General features: G+C 41.9%; 4 protein-coding genes across 10 annotated transcripts; 2 read left to right on the forward strand and 2 right to left on the reverse strand.

Annotated features, from left to right (window-relative positions):
* Positions 1-6,378: 6,378 nt before the first annotated feature.
* LOC122996489 lies at positions 6,379-9,028 on the forward strand. The gene is made up of 4 exons (XM_044371961.1): positions 6,379-6,629; positions 7,497-7,613; positions 8,300-8,637; positions 8,793-9,028. Exons 1-4 carry the CDS (start codon positions 6,621-6,623, stop codon positions 9,019-9,021), a joined length of 693 nt encoding a protein of 230 aa, XP_044227896.1. The 5' UTR covers positions 6,379-6,620; the 3' UTR covers positions 9,022-9,028.
* An 87-nt stretch (positions 9,029-9,115) lies between these two features.
* Positions 9,116-11,075, reverse strand: LOC122996488 (loricrin-like). 7 transcript variants are annotated; one of them, XR_006406997.1, is made up of 5 exons: positions 10,672-10,877; positions 10,151-10,520; positions 9,847-9,924; positions 9,693-9,770; positions 9,116-9,616 (listed from the first exon to the last, which is right to left on the reverse strand). XR_006406997.1 is itself a non-coding variant. In XM_044371958.1 (5 exons), the coding sequence occupies exons 1-5, from the start codon at positions 10,981-10,983 to the stop codon at positions 9,362-9,364; spliced, it is 1,089 nt and encodes a 362-aa protein (XP_044227893.1). In that variant the 5' UTR covers positions 10,984-11,075; the 3' UTR covers positions 9,116-9,361. The 7 variants fall into 7 exon arrangements, 3 of the variants coding, with proteins under 3 accessions (XP_044227893.1, XP_044227895.1, XP_044227894.1); XM_044371958.1 differs by adding an exon at positions 10,917-11,075 and having other exon boundaries at positions 9,116-9,770; positions 10,672-10,836; XM_044371960.1 differs by adding an exon at positions 10,917-11,075 and having other exon boundaries at positions 9,116-9,770; positions 10,151-10,226; positions 10,531-10,836.
* Positions 11,076-11,282: 207 nt separating this feature from the next.
* LOC122996490 lies at positions 11,283-13,170 on the forward strand. Its single transcript, XM_044371963.1, has 2 exons — positions 11,283-11,946; positions 12,288-13,170. Exons 1-2 carry the CDS (start codon positions 11,370-11,372, stop codon positions 12,362-12,364), a joined length of 654 nt encoding a protein of 217 aa, XP_044227898.1. The 5' UTR covers positions 11,283-11,369; the 3' UTR covers positions 12,365-13,170.
* Positions 13,171-15,300: 2,130 nt separating this feature from the next.
* mxtx1 (mix-type homeobox gene 1) lies at positions 15,301-17,508 on the reverse strand. The gene is made up of 3 exons (XM_044373425.1): positions 17,487-17,508; positions 16,668-16,852; positions 15,301-16,120 (listed from the first exon to the last, which is right to left on the reverse strand). The coding sequence occupies exons 1-3, from the start codon at positions 17,506-17,508 to the stop codon at positions 15,392-15,394; spliced, it is 936 nt and encodes a 311-aa protein (XP_044229360.1). The 3' UTR covers positions 15,301-15,391.
* Between the last annotated feature and the right edge of the window lie 1,582 nt (positions 17,509-19,090).

A 19,090-nucleotide genomic window follows, 5' to 3' on the forward strand; every position in this document is an offset into this window, starting at 1 on the left:
TAAAAATAAACTTTATCACACAAATTAAAAGCAGGTTATGTTAAGTGTGTTTGCATTTGGTCTTTTCTACATTTTTGCCTACATGGACTGTGTGTTTGTTTTACTATTTTGGGGGGTTTCATGACATTATTGCACTAAATGATATTTTACTGTACTGATATGTTATATTCCTAAAGGGATTTACAGTCTATGAATGTACCCAGCCTACAGACAGATGTTGTACAGACATTCATGGTCCCCAGAGGATGAACCCTACTAGTGACCAAACCCAACCCTTCATCTAGCATCACCTGTATGTCAAAGTTTTTGGTCAGATGTCTCAACAACTATCAGATGGATTATTTGCCAAGAAATTTGGTAGAGATATTCATGGTACTAAAAGGATGAACCCTAATGACTTTGGTGATCCCCCGACTCTTCATCTAGTGCCACCAGTAGGTCAAAGTTTTCACATATCCAGTGATTTCACCTGTAGTTTATTCATTTTTGTTTTGAGTGAAATATCTCAACATATACATACGTTTTGGTAAACACATTCATGGTCCCCAGAGGATGAAATCTTCACACTTTGGAAATCTACTGACTGGTGCCACCGGCAGGTTGACATTTGTCATTCAGGGTTAAATGTCTGGTCAACTGCTGGATGGATTATCATGTAATTTGCTGCAGACATTCATGGACTTTGTTAACTCTGTTGATCTCCTAATTTTTCATCTATAGTGCCATCATTGGGTCAAAATTTCATTGTGTCCAATACTTTGGTTCAACTATCTAACTATATGGTTTTCTTTACAGTTAGGATTACAGATTTACAGAACCACTATGGTTGTAAACTCTTATAGTCATCCAACCAAAAGAACTAATCAGAAATGAAGGCCATTTGATTGAAAAGTGTCATCCTTACATCATCATATAATGAGTGATAAAGCATGAAATGGACTTATTCTTCAGTCTCACCTAAATCACATAATAAGCGCAGCCTATTTCTTTCAAGGAGACTATTAAACCTTTGTGTGGCTAGTGTTAGTGTACCTGAACATAACTTTGCCCATAGGGATCATTTACCTTTGGTTAAATTCTGCTTCACAGTGAGGAGCCTTTTATGAAGCAGAATTTTGTATTTTATTGAGCTTTTTGAATTTTGTATCTATGGTTTTTTTCAATTTCTTATACCACAGCATGATGACAACATTACTATCATATTACTGAAGGGATTTATCCATGTAAATCTTGTATTATTTTAAATGACATTTTGTGAAGGGCACATGTTGTGTTCGTGCAGCGTATATGGTTTATGTATTAGGTTGCTGCAGTGTGGGTTAGTGCTGGAGGGTACCAAAAGACTTTGCTGCCCAGGAATTCATTAGTGAGCTGCTGACCTTATTTCCCATGTGGATGACATTTAATATCAACTATCTATTTCTGTATGGAGCTAACTTTAAAGGTGGCAGCTTCAATAGAATATATTGGTTTGCAGCATTCTGCATCTCAGCATATTCACCTGTAAACAAAACATGTAAACACAAGACATTTCTCTTCATTTTGTGTATTCTCAATAGAGACAACGACATTTGAATGAATATGAAATTGTGTTTATATGTATTTTATGCACTCTGAATGAATATGAATCAAAATAAACATATTCAATAGTATAGTTTTACATCAGTCTATTTACAGAGGACTGCAGTCTGGCCAGCAAGCAGTTTGCTGTTCTATTCTGGGAAAGGCAAACAAATGTAAGAGCTCCTGACTCCCATGTCTCCTATCCAGTTTCCAGATACTATCTTCTAGATTGTATAGTATGAGCACACACGCAGACACACACACACAAACACGAGCGCATACACACGCACACACTTCCTCCTTGTCACTGACCAACATCAATCACAGTCTGGACGTGCAAACTGAGGATGAGGCGGTAGACGGGAGAGAGTGACGCAGTGCAATCACAAAGAGCTCAGATGAGCTCCTAAATTAGAGTGTGTAGCCAGTGTGGACTCCCTGGGAGGGTTTGGTTAAATTACAGGCCATATTTTTAGTGAAGGCTAGGCTTCATCCTCTGGAACTGCCAGCAGCTGAGGACCATCACTCACACGCCTGTCTGCCCCCAGTTTGTTCAACACTGGGGCTGTGAACACTGTGTGTGTGTGTGTATGTGTGTGTGTGTGGTAAGCAGAAGTAAAATGAGAGCATTCCTTAAAAACAATTTACTGTTTTATTGCTTTGCATGTGTTACAGTAAGTGTGTGTGTATGCTTGGATGTAATTACAAATAATAACTCACCATCTGTGTTCAGCCTAAGGAGTTTGATAATCATTTTTTGGATCGTGTGTCTGTGTGTGTGTGCGTGACAGACAGAGACAGAGACTTCATGTAGACGTCTGCAGGGGAATGTGGGGCATGTCAGACATGTCGGTCATGCCAAAGTGTCACTAGACACCTCCAACCACAAACACACACACACACACACACACACACACAACCGTCATCACATGATCTGCAGCTGATTACAAGCGAACGACAACATGTCTGGCTAATGGGAGAAGGGGATGGACTGATGTATTATTTAGTAACCCTGAAACACATGATACAGCGCATGATGTTATGTACTGCGTGTTGAGTGCTGGATTTGCTGTAATTGAGTGTAGTTTTAGAGGAAATGTTTCTATTGTGCAATCACTGCTGACCGTAACAAGATCAAGATGAGAGGAGATACACTTCACATCTTTCACAGATTAGCAGCATAAATATTTCTTTAAAGTGTGCATAATAGAGAAGATCCCATTTACACCAACATCTAAATGGTTGATGGAGGATGATATTTTTCAGTGGTTGACTCAGACAGATTTGGAGCTATTAGAGGATCACATCATTCTTGGCTTAGTATACCAAACAAAATGAATTGAAGTGAGATACCGATCACAATAAAAGGAGTAACAACAACAATAATAGCCAAATCAACATTAACAATGCTTATAATAATAGAGGTGAGTGCCAAGACAAAAAGGGAAAAAATATTAATGGCAATAATAGAATGAGAGAAAAACAACAGTCCACTGCTGGGTCATAAAAAACATTTGGTCGCTTTAGCTGTGTGTTTAAAATCATACAATGTCCTTTAATTGAGAGACTGTGTAACAAAAAGGGCTGCAGTCCCTGCACAGCTAACACACTATGGGCATCAACACAATGAAAGTTGATAGTCAGCGCTTTAATCTCAGTCATTGTTTCATTTTAAGTCCAATGTGCTGGGCTGCAGAGCCAAAACAACACAAAATGTCAGTTTTCAAATACTTATGAACTGCACTGTGTAGCTGCATGCAGTACTGCAGTTTCACCTGGATGCTCCTATGTTATGCAGGTACAGTCACAGGTAGCAAAGATAGTCCATGTTGCTGATGTGGCTGTCAGGGTGGGTGTGTTTATGCTATCTATGTAGGCCACACTTCACTAGCAGAGGTACAAGACGTTTGTTAGATTATTAGATGACTGATTTCATGAATATCCTCTACATTCTCACATATACTGTTGTATATCCTCTTAAACTCCACTAGGACGCCAGCGTCCTCAGATGACATTACTATCTTTCAGAGGCTGTAGCAGGCTCATTTTAAAAGGCTAGAGTGAAGTGATGATACTGGTATCACATGAAAATAGATGACCTAAGGAATCCATTGGTACCAACCATATCATGCTAGCTTGTCGGGAAGGGGAATAAATAGCACTCCAAGCAAGTTAGGCTAAATTTTGGCGAAGGAAAAACTGGCTTGGCCATTTCCAAAGGGGTCTCTTGACCTCTCACCTCAAGATATTTGAATAAAAAATGATTCTATATGTACCCATGAGTCTTCCCTTTACAGACCAATGCAGATTTGGGCAAAAACCATGCAGTTTTTTGTATGCAGTATAAATGTGTTCTAAAAATTGTATATTTGAATATTTCTGCATACAGGGGTCCCTAAACAGTCTGACTGGAAAGCTGAGACTATTATGGATTCAATGAGCCTAATTGTATTCATGTGTGATGATGATAGTCCCCATAGTAGCAATTTCATTGTAGTGATACCGTTTTTTGAAACTTGACTGCTCTGTATAAAATGACCTATTGTGACCTTTAGGGTAATCACAGCCTCATGAAACTTTACAACTACAAACTAGAGACCGAAGGCTTTCAGAGGATGTCTGGCTTTCCTAGGTATATTGACAATTAGGGGCTATGAAGTGCTCACTATCCAGTCGCTGAAAAATGCAGTTTACAGAAATCTCCAAATGTCAAAAGTTTTTGATACCAAATCACAGCATGAATCTTTCTATGGTGTTCCTCAAGGTCTTGGTGTCTTAATGTGGTGCTTTAGAGGGATTTTTGACCATTTTTATCAATTCTCAAGTGGTCAAAAATGGTTTAATTTCCACCAAATCTGTGTAACAAATGGTATCAACTCAAAAAATGCTGCAACAACTTATGAGACATAATTGAGCATATGAATGGCCATCATATACTTCCAAGTGGCAATTTAAAAAAGTAAACTAGGTGTGCTGTCCTGGCCTTTCTTATTCATTTTCACTACTTTAAGGATTCAGCACCCTGCTTTATTATTGTGAGTTGAGCGTGTTGTATCATATTTTTCATCATATACTTCCATCATAATGTTCTAAGCCCTTATACACTCTAAACTTTCAAAATTTGAATATCTGCCTCACCAAAACACAATACTAGAAAACTTGACACACAGTGCTGAGCTGCATCTCAAATTAATCTTCAGGTTCTTATTATATTACAAGAATACAACATCTCTGTGCCGCGCGGCTGGAATAATTTAAAAACGTTGCATTGGAGGAAATCTTAGGATTTCAGAATCGTCTAATACTGCCGTTTTCTTCTGAATAGTCTTTGTTTACAGGAATTTGTGTGTAACGACAAAAGCGTTTAAGGTCAGTCAGGATCTAAATCTGACTGACCTTAAACGCTTTTGTCTTAGATCCTGACTGACCCTGTCGCCCTGTATAAAGATTTCAGTGATTCATGAAGTTATCGCGGCTGTGTCACGTGCGTAAAATGCGCACAGCACCTCTCTCAATTTGGAGACGCACCTATCGATCTCGCTGCTGCATGGCAAATCTGAGATAAAGATTGAGTGAAAACGAAAATATCCTCTGAAAAGTATGTAGTAAATGAGCAGATATCAATATTAATTTGATACTGCCTGAAAAAACAAAAGCAACAACTACTATGTCATGTCATGTTATAGTACATGTCATGGTTTGTAGTAGATACAGCCCTAGAGGATGACCAGAAGGCAAAAGTTCAGACACTGTATGATGTCCTGATACACTCATAAATCAGATTACACCATCTCCATGTTTGTCCACTTAACCTTTTTAATGTTTGGTTGTTTCAGCTGACAGAGGAACTGGACGCTCCATTAAAAGAAGCTGGGGGCGAGTTGGCAGGGAAGACTCAGGGCAGTGACGCTCACACAGTGAAAGATTTCCACAATATTTAGCAGAGAGATCAGAGAGTGCCAAAAGAGTCCACAAATAATAAGTCAAAACAATTAAAAATAATCTCAGTTTATGTTTTACTCATTGTCTTCAATGTTGTGTGTGGGGGAAAATTATATTACCTCTGTGAAGCACCGTGACGTCTCAAACCACAATAATACAACACTCCAATTATGATGGCACACGATATATTTTATTGAGTTAAATTTATATTTTAGCAATCTCTGAAATTCCTGCGCATCTGTGATGCTTGGTTTATCTGTTACAGAGACAACAGATGCCGTTATTGAATGGTTTCACTGAATAAAATCTTTTTATTATTATCTGTCTATCTATCACATTTTGTTGTTATCTACTGTAAGGATAAGAGGACGTCTTCTATGTTCCAAATGTTTTACTGGACAAACCTGGGGTCTGTGTTTAACAGCTAAGGCCCTGAAGTCATCCCTGAAAGCCCTGAATGACAGTTAGACCCTGACTGATCCTGTCGCCATGTAGAAAGATTTCAATAATTAATTAAATTACCGCTGCTGTGCCACGTGCGTAAAATGCACACTCTAAATTTGGAGACGCACATATTGATCTCACTGCTGCTGCATGGCAAATCTGAGATATGAGTGAAAATAAAAATACCATCTGAAAAGTTAATAATAAATGAGCTTGTAGTTTATTAGTCAAAATGTTTCAAAAGCCTGCAGATACAGCCTCTTCTATAAGAAGCTGTTTATATAATGTAAACAATATATATAAACAAACTGAATGACTGAGGACGCAGTCAGAGCTAAACATTTCTTCATAGTTAGATGTGGATTTAATTTCAGTCCTTTTGCAGGTTGATTGGATGAAACTTTAGATCACAGAGGTGAGATGTGACTGTAAAAATAGACGTGCACAAAATGGACGCCGAGGATTCCATGGTTGCTATGTTTGTCTCCAGGCGCATCAATTCTATATGATCATCATTTAAACCTCAACAAAACCTAACGGTCAAGAAAAGTTTTCACAACTTTCACTCGACGATTTCTTGCAAATAAACGCTTCTGCTGAGGACTTCTTACATCCTGTTAAGGACTAAAGACTCACTGAAACTGACGAAAGAGAAAAAACAAACTTCCATCATGGAAAATGTGAGATTTGAACACTTTGAAAGTCTATGGTGTTTTCAATGTATTTTACCGTCGAGACTTTCAGAGCCCTCAAATGTCACTGATGTTTTATATAAAGGCTTTGACATGAACACTCCCCCAACCCAAGGTCACATGGTAAAAACAATATGTTGAAGGAGAAATTCAGATTAACTAATGAATTACAGGGAAATGAAGCACCTGCACATGTGTCTGTTATTTTACTGCAGTGATGCACATTGTCAGTACTGGACTGTACCGGCTCCATTTATACTGTATATTCATTAAAAAAAAAGACCAAAGATGTGCATAAAATAACTAAATCACTGCCTTACTGACAATAATGTCATTATTTAATATATTTAATAAGATATCACCAAGCTCCCAGCTGAGGGGATATATGTTGATGTTGTGAATTTAAGTGCAACACTGGAGTATTTGAAGTTAGTATATAATACCCAGTAGATATGTGACATTATATTTTCATACAGTAGGCAACACATTGATATAAGGCTCTGTCCTGAAGAAGACCCCTGTGTCAAAATGAGCTTTAAGACCTTCACTATTTGATTTTTGTACTTTAGTCTTAATTGAATACATGTATTCAGGTTACCACACAAAATCTGCAGCCAGGTAATATTCCAGCACAGAAAAAGGGTACACACCGCACAGAGAGAGCAGATAATGTTTTCTCTAGGGTCTCCTGGTCTGTTTATGGGCAAATATTAGGGAATAGAACTTTCCCCCATTTTGAAGGGGAAAGTTCAAATTTTTGCAGAAATGGTGAAATGAAATTCACATTATTCAGTGTCATTTGTTGCATTTACTGCACTTGTGGGGCCTCCTTCTAACGTGTGTGTATTGTTGCAGTGTGATGTTCCCACCACCCTGCAAGACTCAAGAAACAGCAGAGTCTCTGCACGCCGGGCAGATGCTGCGAGGAAACCTGCAGCCTGGAACAAGTGTTCATGCTGCAGGGATGACCAGGTTAGACTTCCGAATTTTTTTTTTTTTTTTTTTTTAAAAATCTTTACAAAACATGTCATCATTTACTATTTAGGAATTGTAGAAAATTAAAATGTCTCTCTAACAGCACTCTAACTTGCTGACTGTCGTCAGCTAGCTGCAGCCAATTGTAGAACTGAACACTATCTTGTTGTCAGATAAAACAATTGGACACTGTTCATGTCACATGACGTACTGAACATAATGTGTTTTATTAGTGGTCAGTGCCACATTAACTTTTTAAGTTGCATTGTGAGATAATTTGAGTTCACTATTTAGGGTTTAATTAGTCCATGATAATATTCACTGGACTGTTTAGGGTATATGAATCCTCACAAACTACAGAATCAGACAACACACTATGTTCACTATATTGTGAATAATGAATGATTTTGGACACAGCCGCTGCTGCACAGTTTTATTGCACTGCATACTGGACTTACTTTTCACTTGACTTAGTTCCCATCAAACTGTACCAATTCACAGCTTTACTCTGTGACATTATTTTCCTTGAAATTAAATTGCATCTTGTATCCAGACTTGAATAAACTAAGGGTTGTTCTTCTAAAGCCCTGTTAAATTGTGAACGTTTTTCACTTGATCAGTGCATCTATCGCAGATTTTTCTCTTGTGAGATTGAAAAATTATCCTCTGCTGAACTTCCTCAGGAGCAGAAACACCAGCAATCTGCTACTACTGCCAAACGTCCCCGGAAGAGGAAGCGGACCTCCGTGGCCCGTCCTTCCAAACCTTCTGTTGAACCCCCAGAGGTATTGGCTCCCACTCCTGAGCCCTCCAGCTCGGCTGCTGACATTCCAGGGTTGCTGAATTTGGTCCCTCGGTCCGCCATCCCACCTGCCGACCTGCCAGTGGTCTCAAATGTAGCCCCCGGCAGCCCCCAGCCCTCCACTGCTCCCCTGCAAGCTGACAGCCCTCTGAAGATACACAACCGCTCAGTAGAAGAGTACCAGCAGATCTACCATGAAGTGGTTGATGACATGCTGATGTATGTTTGTGAAAAATCTAAATCTTTTTCAAACAAATCATTGTCACATTTTTATTATCACTTAAAAATCTATTGGTCATTTTTTTCAATATATAAAAACTTTTTAATCCCACATATTGTGATTATTAAATGTTTGCTTCTTTCTCTCCTCACAGATACAAGAATGGCCGGCCGCGTCCATACAGTTTGGAGCTTGGCCGTCGTATCAAGCAAAAGCTGTGGGAGAGACTGAATCGTCCCACGTTTACGACCTCAGCCAATGAGGACGGGCTTGTGAAGGTTGATGTATCATATGGGGTTGGAGTCTATCCTCCCCTTCATGATGTAGATATTTCATTAGAACCAAAGCCTGAGCAGCCACCAAGAAAAAGAGCTAAGAACTGAAACTGAACTGACAGTATCAGTAGTTTGTAAATAGTTAAAGACATTAGAATAGTTCAATAAGATCAAATCTGTAAATAATATTTAGTTTTAAGTCTTTTTAACAGGTAGTATGTCTTGTTTCATCAGTAAATGCAGCTTCTGTCTGAACTTTTTTCCAGCCAACTACACATCCAACCACTGCTGTTGCAGCCTCCACCTGCATGTTCTACCATCCACCTGCAGCCTGAGGCTCCACCTGCAGATTCTGGAAGAAAGTACACCTCCACCTACAACTTCCATAAACCACCTGAAGTGCTCTGTTTTGCCCTCCACCAGTAGCCTGTTTCAGCCTCCATCCGATCTAACTGTGCCTCCAACTGATACCAGCCATCTGCTGTCCTAGCCTCCACCTGCAGACAGCAGATAGCTGCTTACACGTGCTCCACCTAAAATGTTTTACAGACAAATTCCAAACAACAACAACGACCTGAACCTCCACCTGCAGTTTCTGCCAGAAAGCTGTAGCCGTCGCCTCCACCTGCAGATTCTGGTAGACTGCTATAACCCGAATCTCCACCTGCAGCCTCTGCCAGCAACCTGCAGCCGCCGCCTCCACCTGTAGATTCTGGCAGACAACTGCAACCTGAACCTCCACCTGCAGCCTCTGCCAGTAATCTGCACATCGCCTCCACCTGCAGATTCTGGCAGACAGCTGCAGCCCAGGCCTCCACCTACAGCCTCTGCCAGCAATGTACAGCCGCCGCCTCCACCTGTAGATTCTGGCAGACAGCTGCAACCCGAACCTCCACCTGCAGCCTCTGCCAGTAATCTGCACATCGCCTCCACCTGCAGATTCTGGCAGACAGCTGCAGCCCAGGCCTCCACCTACAACCTGTGCCAGCAATGTACAGCCGCCGCCTCCACCTGTAGATTCTGGCAGACAGCTGCAACCCGAACCTCCACCTGCAGCCTCTGCCTGCAATCTGCACCGCCTCCACCTGTAGATTCTGGCAGACAACTGCAACCTGAACCTCCACCTGCAGCCTCTGCCAGTAATCTGCACATCACCTCCACCTGTAGATTCCGGCAGACAACTGCAACCCGAACCTCCACCTGCAGCCTCTGCCAGTAATCTGCACATCGCCTCCACCTGCAGATTCTGGCAGACAACTGCAACCTGAACCTCCACCTGCAGCCTCTGCCAGTAATCTGCACATCGCCTCCACCTGCAGATTCTGGCAGACAGCTGCAGCCCAGGCCTCCACCTACAGCCTCTGCCAGCAATGTACAGCCGCCGCCTCCACCTGTAGATTCTGGCAGACAGCTGCAACCCGAACCTCCACCTGCAGCCTCTGCCTGCAATCTGCACCGCCTCCACCTGTAGATTCTGGCAGACAACTGCAACCCGAACCTCCACCTGCAACCTCTGCCAGCAATCTGCACATCACCTCCACCTGTAGATTCTGGCAGACAGCTGCAACCCGAACCTCCACCTGCAACCTCTGCCAGCAATCTGCACGCTGACTCCACCTGCAGATTCTGGCAATCGACTACAACACGAACTTCTACCTGCAGCCTCTGCCAGTAATCTGCACATTGCCTCCACCTGCAGATTCTGGCAGACAGCTGCAACCCGAACCTCCACCTGCAGCCTCTGCCAGTAATCTGCACATCGCCTCCACCTGCAGATTCTGGCAGACAACTGCAACCCGAACCTCCACCTGCAGCCTCTGCCAGTAATCTGCACATCGCCTCCACCTGCAGATTCTGGCAGACAGCTGCAGCCCAGGCCTCCACCTACAGCCTCTGCCAGCAATGTACAGCCGCCGCCTCCACCTGTAGATTCTGGCAGACAGCTGCAACCCGAACCTCCACCTGCAGCCGCTGTCTGCCAGAATCTGCACCGCCACCTCCACCTGTAGATTCTGGCAGACAACTGCAACCCGAACCTCCACCTGCAGCCTCTGCCAGTAATCTGCACATCGCCTCCACCTGCAGATTCTGGCAGACAACTGCAACCCGAACCTCCACCTGCCAGCAATGTAATCTGCACCGCCACCTCCACCTGTAGATTCTGGCAGACAACTACAACCCGAACCTCCACCTGCAGCCTCCACCTGTAGCCTCTGCCAGAGGCTACAGGTGGAGGCTGCAGTTCGGGTTGCAGTTGTCTGGCAGAATCTGCAGGTGTATGCGGCGATGCAGATATCTGGTAGAGGCTGCAGGTGGAGGCTAAGGCTGCAGCAAGCTGCCAGAACCTGCAAGTGGAGGGGCTATGCAGATTGCTGGCAGAGGCTGCAGCCTGAACCTTCAGCAGCAGCCTCTACCAGCGACCTGCACCACCTCCTCCACCTGCAAGTTGTGGCAGAATGCTGCAACCTCAACCTCCACCTACAGATGCTTCCAGCTCATCTCTGAATCATCTGCTTCCATCTGCAGATTATGACAAACAGCTCCAGCCCAAACCTCCACTTCCAAGCCTCAGCCCCCAACCTCCAGTCTCCACCACCTCCTCTGCCAGCAACCTGCACTGCCGCCTCCACCAGCAGATTCTTGCAGAGAGATGCATCACAAATCTCAACCCACAGCATCTGCCAGCAACCTGCACCGCATCCTCCATCTGCAGATTATTGCAGATAGTTCAAGTCCAGCCCAGCCTCCATCTTCTAACCACCAACTTCCAGCCTTTGCCTGCAACCTGCACCACCCGCACCACCTGCAGATTCTGGCAGACAGCTATAGTCCAAATCTCCACTTACAGCCATTTCCAGTTCCTCTTTGAAACATCTACCAGCAGCCTGCACCGCCTCCTCCACCTGCAGATTGTGAAAGACAGCTCCACCCTAGCCTCCAGCCTCCAGCCTCTGCCAGCAACCTGCACCACCCCTTCACCTGCAGGTTCTGGCAGAGAGCTGCAGTCTGAATCTCCACCTACACCTACACCAGGTGTGTATGTCTTTCACATAAAACTCAGTATTCACAGCAGTACTGTAGTTAGTACTGCACAGTAGAAAGTATTGTTTTGTGCATATTTCTGTTACATTGTGTCTTCTCACATTGACCCTTTGTACATCATGAGCATTGCTAGACGGTACTGAGTAGTTTTCTCTATATTTTAACAGAGGATTTATGCCATGTGTGGACTATTTCTTGGATTACTATCGATTGTTTCTCTTTCTATTTTAGTGTGAATGTTTTTTATTGGGTATGTTGGGTTTTGTGCACACACTGCAAACCAGTTTCCCTCTGAGATAATAAAAGAATTAATCTTAATCCTCCACTTGCAGATACAGCCCAAACCTCCACCTCCAGCCTCCAGTTTCTGCAAGCTACCTGTACTGCTGCCCCCTCCTGCAGATTCTGAGAGACAGCTGCAGCCAGAACCTACACCATCTTCCTCTGCTAGAAAGCTGAAGAGCCCCACTCCACCTGAAACTTCTGCCAAACTCCACCAACAGCTTCTTACAGTCATCCACAGAACCATCCCCCTCCAGCCCACAGTAACCATCTGCTCCTCCAGCCACTGCCTACAGTCTCTATCAGTAACCTGCAGCCCCAATATCAGGAACCGGGCTATAGTTTGATTAATACAGTGACTAAAAACATATGATTTATCCATGACTGAGCCCTGTTGTAGCTAAAATAATGTTTGAACATTTGGGAAGTTAAAACCACAAAAACAAAAACGAGTATTTATGTCATGTTTACTGCTTTGGCAAATGTTGTAAGTATTTGACTACGGATTTTTTGGAAATATCAAAACAAACTCAGTATTTTTTGTAATTAAATATGTAGAGAATTTTCATTCTATCTCAGGGAAGGTACCTTAAGGGAATTGCATATTGTTAAAAATGGACCTCCGGCACTTAAATGCACTTTACAGTAATTTCTTTAATTGCATTGAAATGAATTTGCCTCATTCATTATTAGACCCCTACTTAATGATGCCATTTCTACTTATTCAGTTATTCAGAGTTTCTTGCACATATGACTAATTTTAATGTTTTTTTCATGTGTTTCATATTCCAATTCAAAGATAAAATGCCTGTATTTTCAGTGTAAAATGATTTTTTGTCATTGCTATAATCTGAACATTATGACAACAATTGACCAACATGATCTAAAAATTCAGAGGGATGTCAGTGTGCAATATTACTACAATAAAGGATTGCCAAGCTTTTATTATGTTATGTATCCATTTCTTTATTTCTGAAGATTTTAATGGTTGAAAAGTAAGTCGAAGTGAGCCAAACATTTATCTCATAGGCAGGGTCTATGTCCCATCCCAAACTGGAGGAAATGAACAGAGAGTAATTGACAAGTGTAAAGACAAAACTAAAGACATGTTCTGCTATGACAAATATACAGAGTTAAGACTCAGAATTCATGACCAAATCCAGATGTTTTGTAGTTAGTGTTGTAGCTGTAGATGTTCTCCATACAGCTATGTTGATTATAGCCACTTTAAGGTGAAATAATCATTGTATTCTGGTTTTCTGAAGGCTATACTGATCTACTGATAAATTAAAAATTAATTTTGCCATCACTTTGCCATCCATTACTCAAACTTTTCCATCCTCCAAAGAATAACATTTTGGAAAAACACAGGGTTCTAGGTTCAAGGTTAGCCCCAAATCAATCAAATCCTACTTTGGTTTATTGCCAGTATCCTTTACACTCCTAGCTGTTTGCGTCATTTATTGAGCATCATGTGTGGTTGAACACCTGTCGACACACGTCAGACGCCGACAGTCTGCAACATTTCCTCTGCTGAGCTATCTTTAGTGAGTACACAGGTTGAGGAGCTGCGTTCCCTCCTGTGTCCAGGCCTATTGTGTGTTTTTACTGGGAAAAGGAACCTACGCCAGACACTAACAAAAGGACAACACCCATCCTCTCATGTTGAGGATGAAGGCAGGAGGACCAAAACAGTATAAACAATATAAGCACATTTCACTGTTGCTGGAAACAGTGTCAAGCCTCAAGCCTAACATCCTGTGTACTGTCTTGGGATTTTCCCATTGCATGTTTGATAAAGAAATATGTGTTGGGGTCATCAGATCAGGAGAAAAATACTGAAAGGCTGACACACTGGGCTATTGGTAAATGGTAAAAAGATGAGATACATTCTTTCATCTCAACCTGACAGTTTAATTCACCCATCAGATAGGCCTACAGCGGATAATCTGATGGTCAAAAGAGTGACCTTTTTCATAGGTGTAAAATTACAAAATTACTTCAACTTTTGAATGCTAGCACCATGGAGTAGTAGCAAAATGTGGTAAAAGGTTTTATTTAACATTTTTTAGTCCTTTTTTTGTCTTGGCAAGCACTTAATCATCTTTATATCCCTTGTTTTGCCCATTCAATATTTCCTTTATCTCACCATAGGCTATTACCAATTTTTCATATAGAATGATGAGAGAGTGTTTTCATGTACATCCAGAGTGGTGATGGGTCCATGGTGTGTGTGTGTAATGTCAGTTGAGTAATCGAGTTTCATTGACCTGTCCGATAACAGATAATATTTTGTCAGTTTCAGGGTTTGATAACTATCAAATTTTGACATAATACTTAAAATACTCCTGCTGTTGGGGTAAAATACGTTGAGGCCAATGTGTCCTATTACAAAATATAATTTGAATGTTTCTGAGGGATTTCAGATAGAAGTAACTTTTTAATATTTAAGACAAGGTTTTACTGTTATGCCAGAATATATGGAAATCATTTCATTATATTAAAAGAAGATATGTTTCTTTATAACTGACAGAAAATCTTAAATTTTATTGTTCTAAATGAGAATCCTTTCATTTTGAAAATGATTTCTTCATATTAGACCTTGTATCCCCACAGAAGACAGAGGCACAGGTTTAGGGCAGAAAGAAATCTGTTGCTTCTCTTCCTTCCCCCAACTCACAAGTGCCATCTACTGGTTGTAGTTCATGACCTACTTTCCCTCCAAGCTTCATAGAAAATCTGTGACACCTGGACAACAGAAGAATTCACGCAATAACTGGCTCTGTTGACGTTAACAGTGCCAAATCTTCATGGTTGTAAATTAAGTAAGTTCTTGCATGAAAAAAGCAAACGAAAAGTATTTTATGCTTTATTACTACTGATTTATTTGTATAAAAGTGTAGAAAATCATAAATAGAGGTTATAAATACTGAATAGATGAATAAATACATTAACCAAACTGTTGTCAATTTGAGATGATAAAAACATTATTTAGGGCTGCAGGATCTTCACAGTGTTGATCCCATTTCCAATACTGCTGCAAAGTCCTTGTGGTGCTTTTTATGTACACATTTCTGAAGCAATACTGAAATGACAAAAATCAAAATATTTAATATGATTTCTAACTGTCCTGTAATCCTTTATCACAGAGTTGTCAGCAGAAAGCCATTTTCTCCTCAGTAGCATGGCTGCCCAGGCCCTCTCCTCCCAGCCAGTCCTCATCCAGCTCCCCCAGAATTTCCTGCAGGGATAGCTCAGGCAGGGGGGCGTGCTGGACCAGTGTCAGATGTCCGGACTCCCTGCATCCTTCCAGAGCAGCCCCGCTCCACGAATCCTCCATTTGCCAGTACTGACCTTCTAGTGGAGGGCTGTTTTCAAGACTGGTGTCCCAATATCCAGAATCAGGGGTGTCCGGGGTGGAGGAGTGGGAGGTGGAGCAAGGCATGTAGATCTGCTGCTCTGCTGATCCAGGATACATGAAGCCTGCTGCCTGGTTGGAGCTTGAGTTGTAGTTTCTCACTTCCATGGGAGAGTGGCACCACAGAGGTGTGACAGGGGATGTTTGGCTGCCTGGCTGGGACCAGTAGCCCCTCAAGGGTGGGCTGCCCTGCTGGAGCCCATACACAGAACCATAGTGGCCACGCTCCTCAATAGTGGAATAGGCTGGAGGACACTGTCCATAGAAGCAGGCCTCCTCCATCTCCTCCTTCACCTGGGTTGGGTAGGCCGGTGGGGGACCCTGAGGGACTGAGCCAGCCTGAGGGCCCCTGGCTCCAGTGTGGGGTGAAGGTAGAGCATCCTGGACTGGGCTCTCAGTCTGCCACAGCGCTTTCTTGGCTCCTTTGCACTTCAGGGTGCGAGCTCTTCTGTTCTGAAACCACACCTGGACAGGAAAGACAGAAAAGAGGAGTTTAGATTTGAATCAGGACAGATAAACAACACATTCTGTTCTGTTAATCATTCTTCTGGGCAAACAGGCACCAGTGTAGGAGGAGGAGAGCAGATCTAGTAGATGTCAGCTGTCAGAGCCTGCTGTACAGTCTATCTGTCACCTCAAACAAGATCCTGATAAAAACAGCTTGTGTCATCTTTAAAGATAGGGAAATCAAGTGATAGAGTGATAGTGCTATCAACAGTTGTATGCAGGATGCATTTGGAAACAGAGCCCTTCTAATGATCAGAAACCACAGTACAAAATGCCTTACCACACAACCATGTGTGTTTGCTTATACACTTATGTGCAAAGCATGCACATTTGTGTGTATTTAATCTTGGAAGAACACCAGTATCCAATTCCCCAAATAAAGATAATCCTCAAACTTATCTGAACTTACAATTTCACTGAAAACCATTCATTAATTTCATCTTCATATTTATTCCTAAGATACAGGGGTTTTACAGTAAATGTGATGCCAGGGGCGACTGCATACCTGGATGCGTGACTCTGGAAGGCCCGTGGTCTGGGATAGGCTCTCTCTGAGGCTGATGCCAGGGTACGGGTCAGTCTCAAAGGTGATGCGCAGGAGCTCCACATGCTCTTTGGAGAAGCTGGTCCTCTTCCTGCGGCTGGCACTGCGAGAGGAGGTGCCACCGGAGCCAACAGGTCTGGCATCATCTGAGGGAGGAGAAGAGAGCAGGTTCTACATCAGACGGGATCCACAACACATCTTTCCCAATTTCAATCATTAAGTTCTGCTTGGTCACTCTACAGGCTTCCCTCTACAGCTGTAACAAAACAGTAAACCTGACTAATGCAATGCACAGATGCAGAATGTTGAATATTTACCGTCATAGATTTAATTAACTGCCTTTTCTGTTTGCGTGGTTCTGATGCTGTACTATCAAGTATGCGAAACAAAGCATGTATGTCTTTACCACCGATTATACCAGACCCTTGTTCTAATATTAGCAAGTTCTTTAAGGGGTTCTAGCTTTATAGGTGGCAGGTTTTACATTATATGACATGCAAGTAGTGTCGACATGTTTATACAACCTAATACAAGGATCTGCAAATCATTTTAAAGAGGCTTTTCTGTTATTGGCAATGTGCCTGACACTACCTGTCTGTGCAGTAAAACCATCACCTGGTAAGCAAGTTAAACACATACTAAATTATTTCACCCAGAGCTCTGTCATTTAAACAGTTTGCAAAAACTAAAGCATATAGCTGCAGGTTATGAACAAAGCAAAGCAAACTGACGAGAAGAATTACTTGTTTTCAATCTTATAGAGTATAAAGCAGGTCTTACCATTGCTGGAGTCCTTCCACATAGCAGCACTTAAATGAATGAAGCTCACAAATAGATTTTGTAATGCACTTCTGATGTGACAGAGTTCACAGTATTGCAGTGTGTTCCTTCACTGGGAGTCTCTGAGTGTGTCTCCTGGTTGGGTCAGGGTACCTTATATATTGATCACCTGAGACCCCAGAAGGCCATGGTAAAGCCACAACAGAGTGTCGGGGTGGGGTGTCGTTTTGCTTTGAGGATGGGTGGTCAACAGAAGTACTCTGAGCAGAAGATCCCTTCTACCCCCCCCACCCCCCCCCCATCTCCCCCGTTATCACCTGATCCCTATCAAAGTGGTGGCAAGGTCAATAGCAAATATGACACACTACAGAGCAATTTGGGCTGAGACAAAAGAAAGTCTGTATAGGATCGTTAGCCTCATCGATACCACTTAACTCAAAGATGACAAGTACTCATACATGAGAATATTTGTTTAGGTTTTTTGTGTGTGTGCTGCTGAACATGTGACACATCGGATAATATACAAGACAGGGCCCACATTCACAAACTTTGTTTTAATCTTCACTGTTAAACTACATTCATGATTTGTGTCTTTTTTGCTTCTATTTAATAATGACATGCATAGTTTCAATGTGTTTTGTAGTGGTTGTGGTTTTGTGGTTTGTCATTAATATATATTGTTACAATGCATATTAATAAACAATGTATTAGGCCAGTGTTTTTAAGGGTACAGATGTTCTGAAGTGGGAAAAGACAAGACACCTAAGCACTATAAACATATCTTTCTTAATATTTCAAGGCTATCCCTTCATTCAAATTTGGCTACTGAGAGTCATCTGATTAGTGTTAAGCACAAACAAACTTTAGAGGCTTTGCAAACTGTTGAACATTAATCAACCGACAATAGCCTTCAAGAAATATTTAACTCACAGGCCTTAGCAAAATACAAAACAGCATTCTGAGCTGTCAGCCTATCAGCGGCTCCTGTTTTCTTTTCATATGCAGGGCAGCTCCCTGCTATCACAAGAGAAAAGACAAAGGTGGGTAATTATTCAGTGATTAATTGGACAGCTATTTGGTCCCACACAGCAGCCTCATTACAGTGAGCATCAAAGTGAGCTTGTCAAATGGTTTAACATGTCCAGGCTTTGACTGAGCTGTATGCAGATGCTGTGACCTTTAACCTCAATATGTCAAATGTGTCTTGATTGTGCTGACCTGCTGCCAGAAAACAGGCATGTGATTTCTTATATGAAATATCATGTTTTATTTAATTAAGTCATGATGAATATTTCTCATCCTATGCCCATTCACAATATAGTCTTCACCTTTGACCTCTTTCCTGCCGGTCAATTTATCATGATTTCTGAGCTTGTACCATGAATAAGAGCATCAGCTAGATAGAAAGTTGAATGCACAGGAAATGTGAATTCTAACATAGTGAATCAAGTCAAATAGTACAAAAGGGCAAAGTGCAGAGACAGATTTACAGTATATGTAAGTGTTTTAGAAAACAGTGCAGTTTGAAGTTTACCAAAGTTATCTACAGTAAAGAAACAAGCCGTGTCTTTTTATCTTTATCTGGACAACTGGAAGAATCAATG

Source organism: Thunnus albacares, chromosome 14 (genome assembly GCF_914725855.1).
Source record: "Thunnus albacares chromosome 14, fThuAlb1.1, whole genome shotgun sequence".
Classification (NCBI taxonomy): Eukaryota; Metazoa; Chordata; class Actinopteri; order Scombriformes; family Scombridae; genus Thunnus; species Thunnus albacares.

What these genes read in the sequence shown, in the direction of transcription:
- LOC122996489 (XM_044371961.1), top strand. An exon ending in CATGCTGCAGGGATGACCAG is followed by an intron (nt 7,614 to 8,299) that starts GTTAGACTTCCG and finishes GAACTTCCTCAG; the next exon opens with GAGCAGAAACACCAGCAATC. An exon ending in GTGGTTGATGACATGCTGAT is followed by an intron (nt 8,638 to 8,792) that starts GTATGTTTGTGA and finishes CTCTCCTCACAG; the next exon opens with ATACAAGAATGGCCGGCCGC.
- LOC122996488 (XM_044371958.1), bottom strand. Translation starts at nt 10,983, where the DNA reads ATGTGCAGATTACTGGCAGAGGCTGCAGGTGGAGGTTCGGGTTGCAGT. An exon ending in AATCTGCAGGTGGAGGCGAT is followed by an intron (nt 10,521 to 10,671) that starts GTGCAGATTACT and finishes AGGTGGAGTCAG; the next exon opens with CGTGCAGATTGCTGGCAGAG. An exon ending in TTGTCTGCCAGAATCTGCAG is followed by an intron (nt 9,925 to 10,150) that starts GTGGAGGCGATG and finishes CAGAATCTACAG; the next exon opens with GTGGAGGCGGCGGCTGTACA.
- LOC122996490 (XM_044371963.1), top strand. Translation starts at nt 11,370, where the DNA reads ATGCTGCAACCTCAACCTCCACCTACAGATGCTTCCAGCTCATCTCTG. An exon ending in TCCACCTACACCTACACCAG is followed by an intron (nt 11,947 to 12,287) that starts GTGTGTATGTCT and finishes CTCCACTTGCAG; the next exon opens with ATACAGCCCAAACCTCCACC.
- mxtx1 (XM_044373425.1), bottom strand. Translation starts at nt 17,508, where the DNA reads ATGTGGAAGGACTCCAGCAATG. An exon ending in GTGGAAGGACTCCAGCAATG is followed by an intron (nt 16,853 to 17,486) that starts GTAAGACCTGCT and finishes CTCCTCCCTCAG; the next exon opens with ATGATGCCAGACCTGTTGGC. An exon ending in TTCCAGAGTCACGCATCCAG is followed by an intron (nt 16,121 to 16,667) that starts GTATGCAGTCGC and finishes TTTCCTGTCCAG; the next exon opens with GTGTGGTTTCAGAACAGAAG.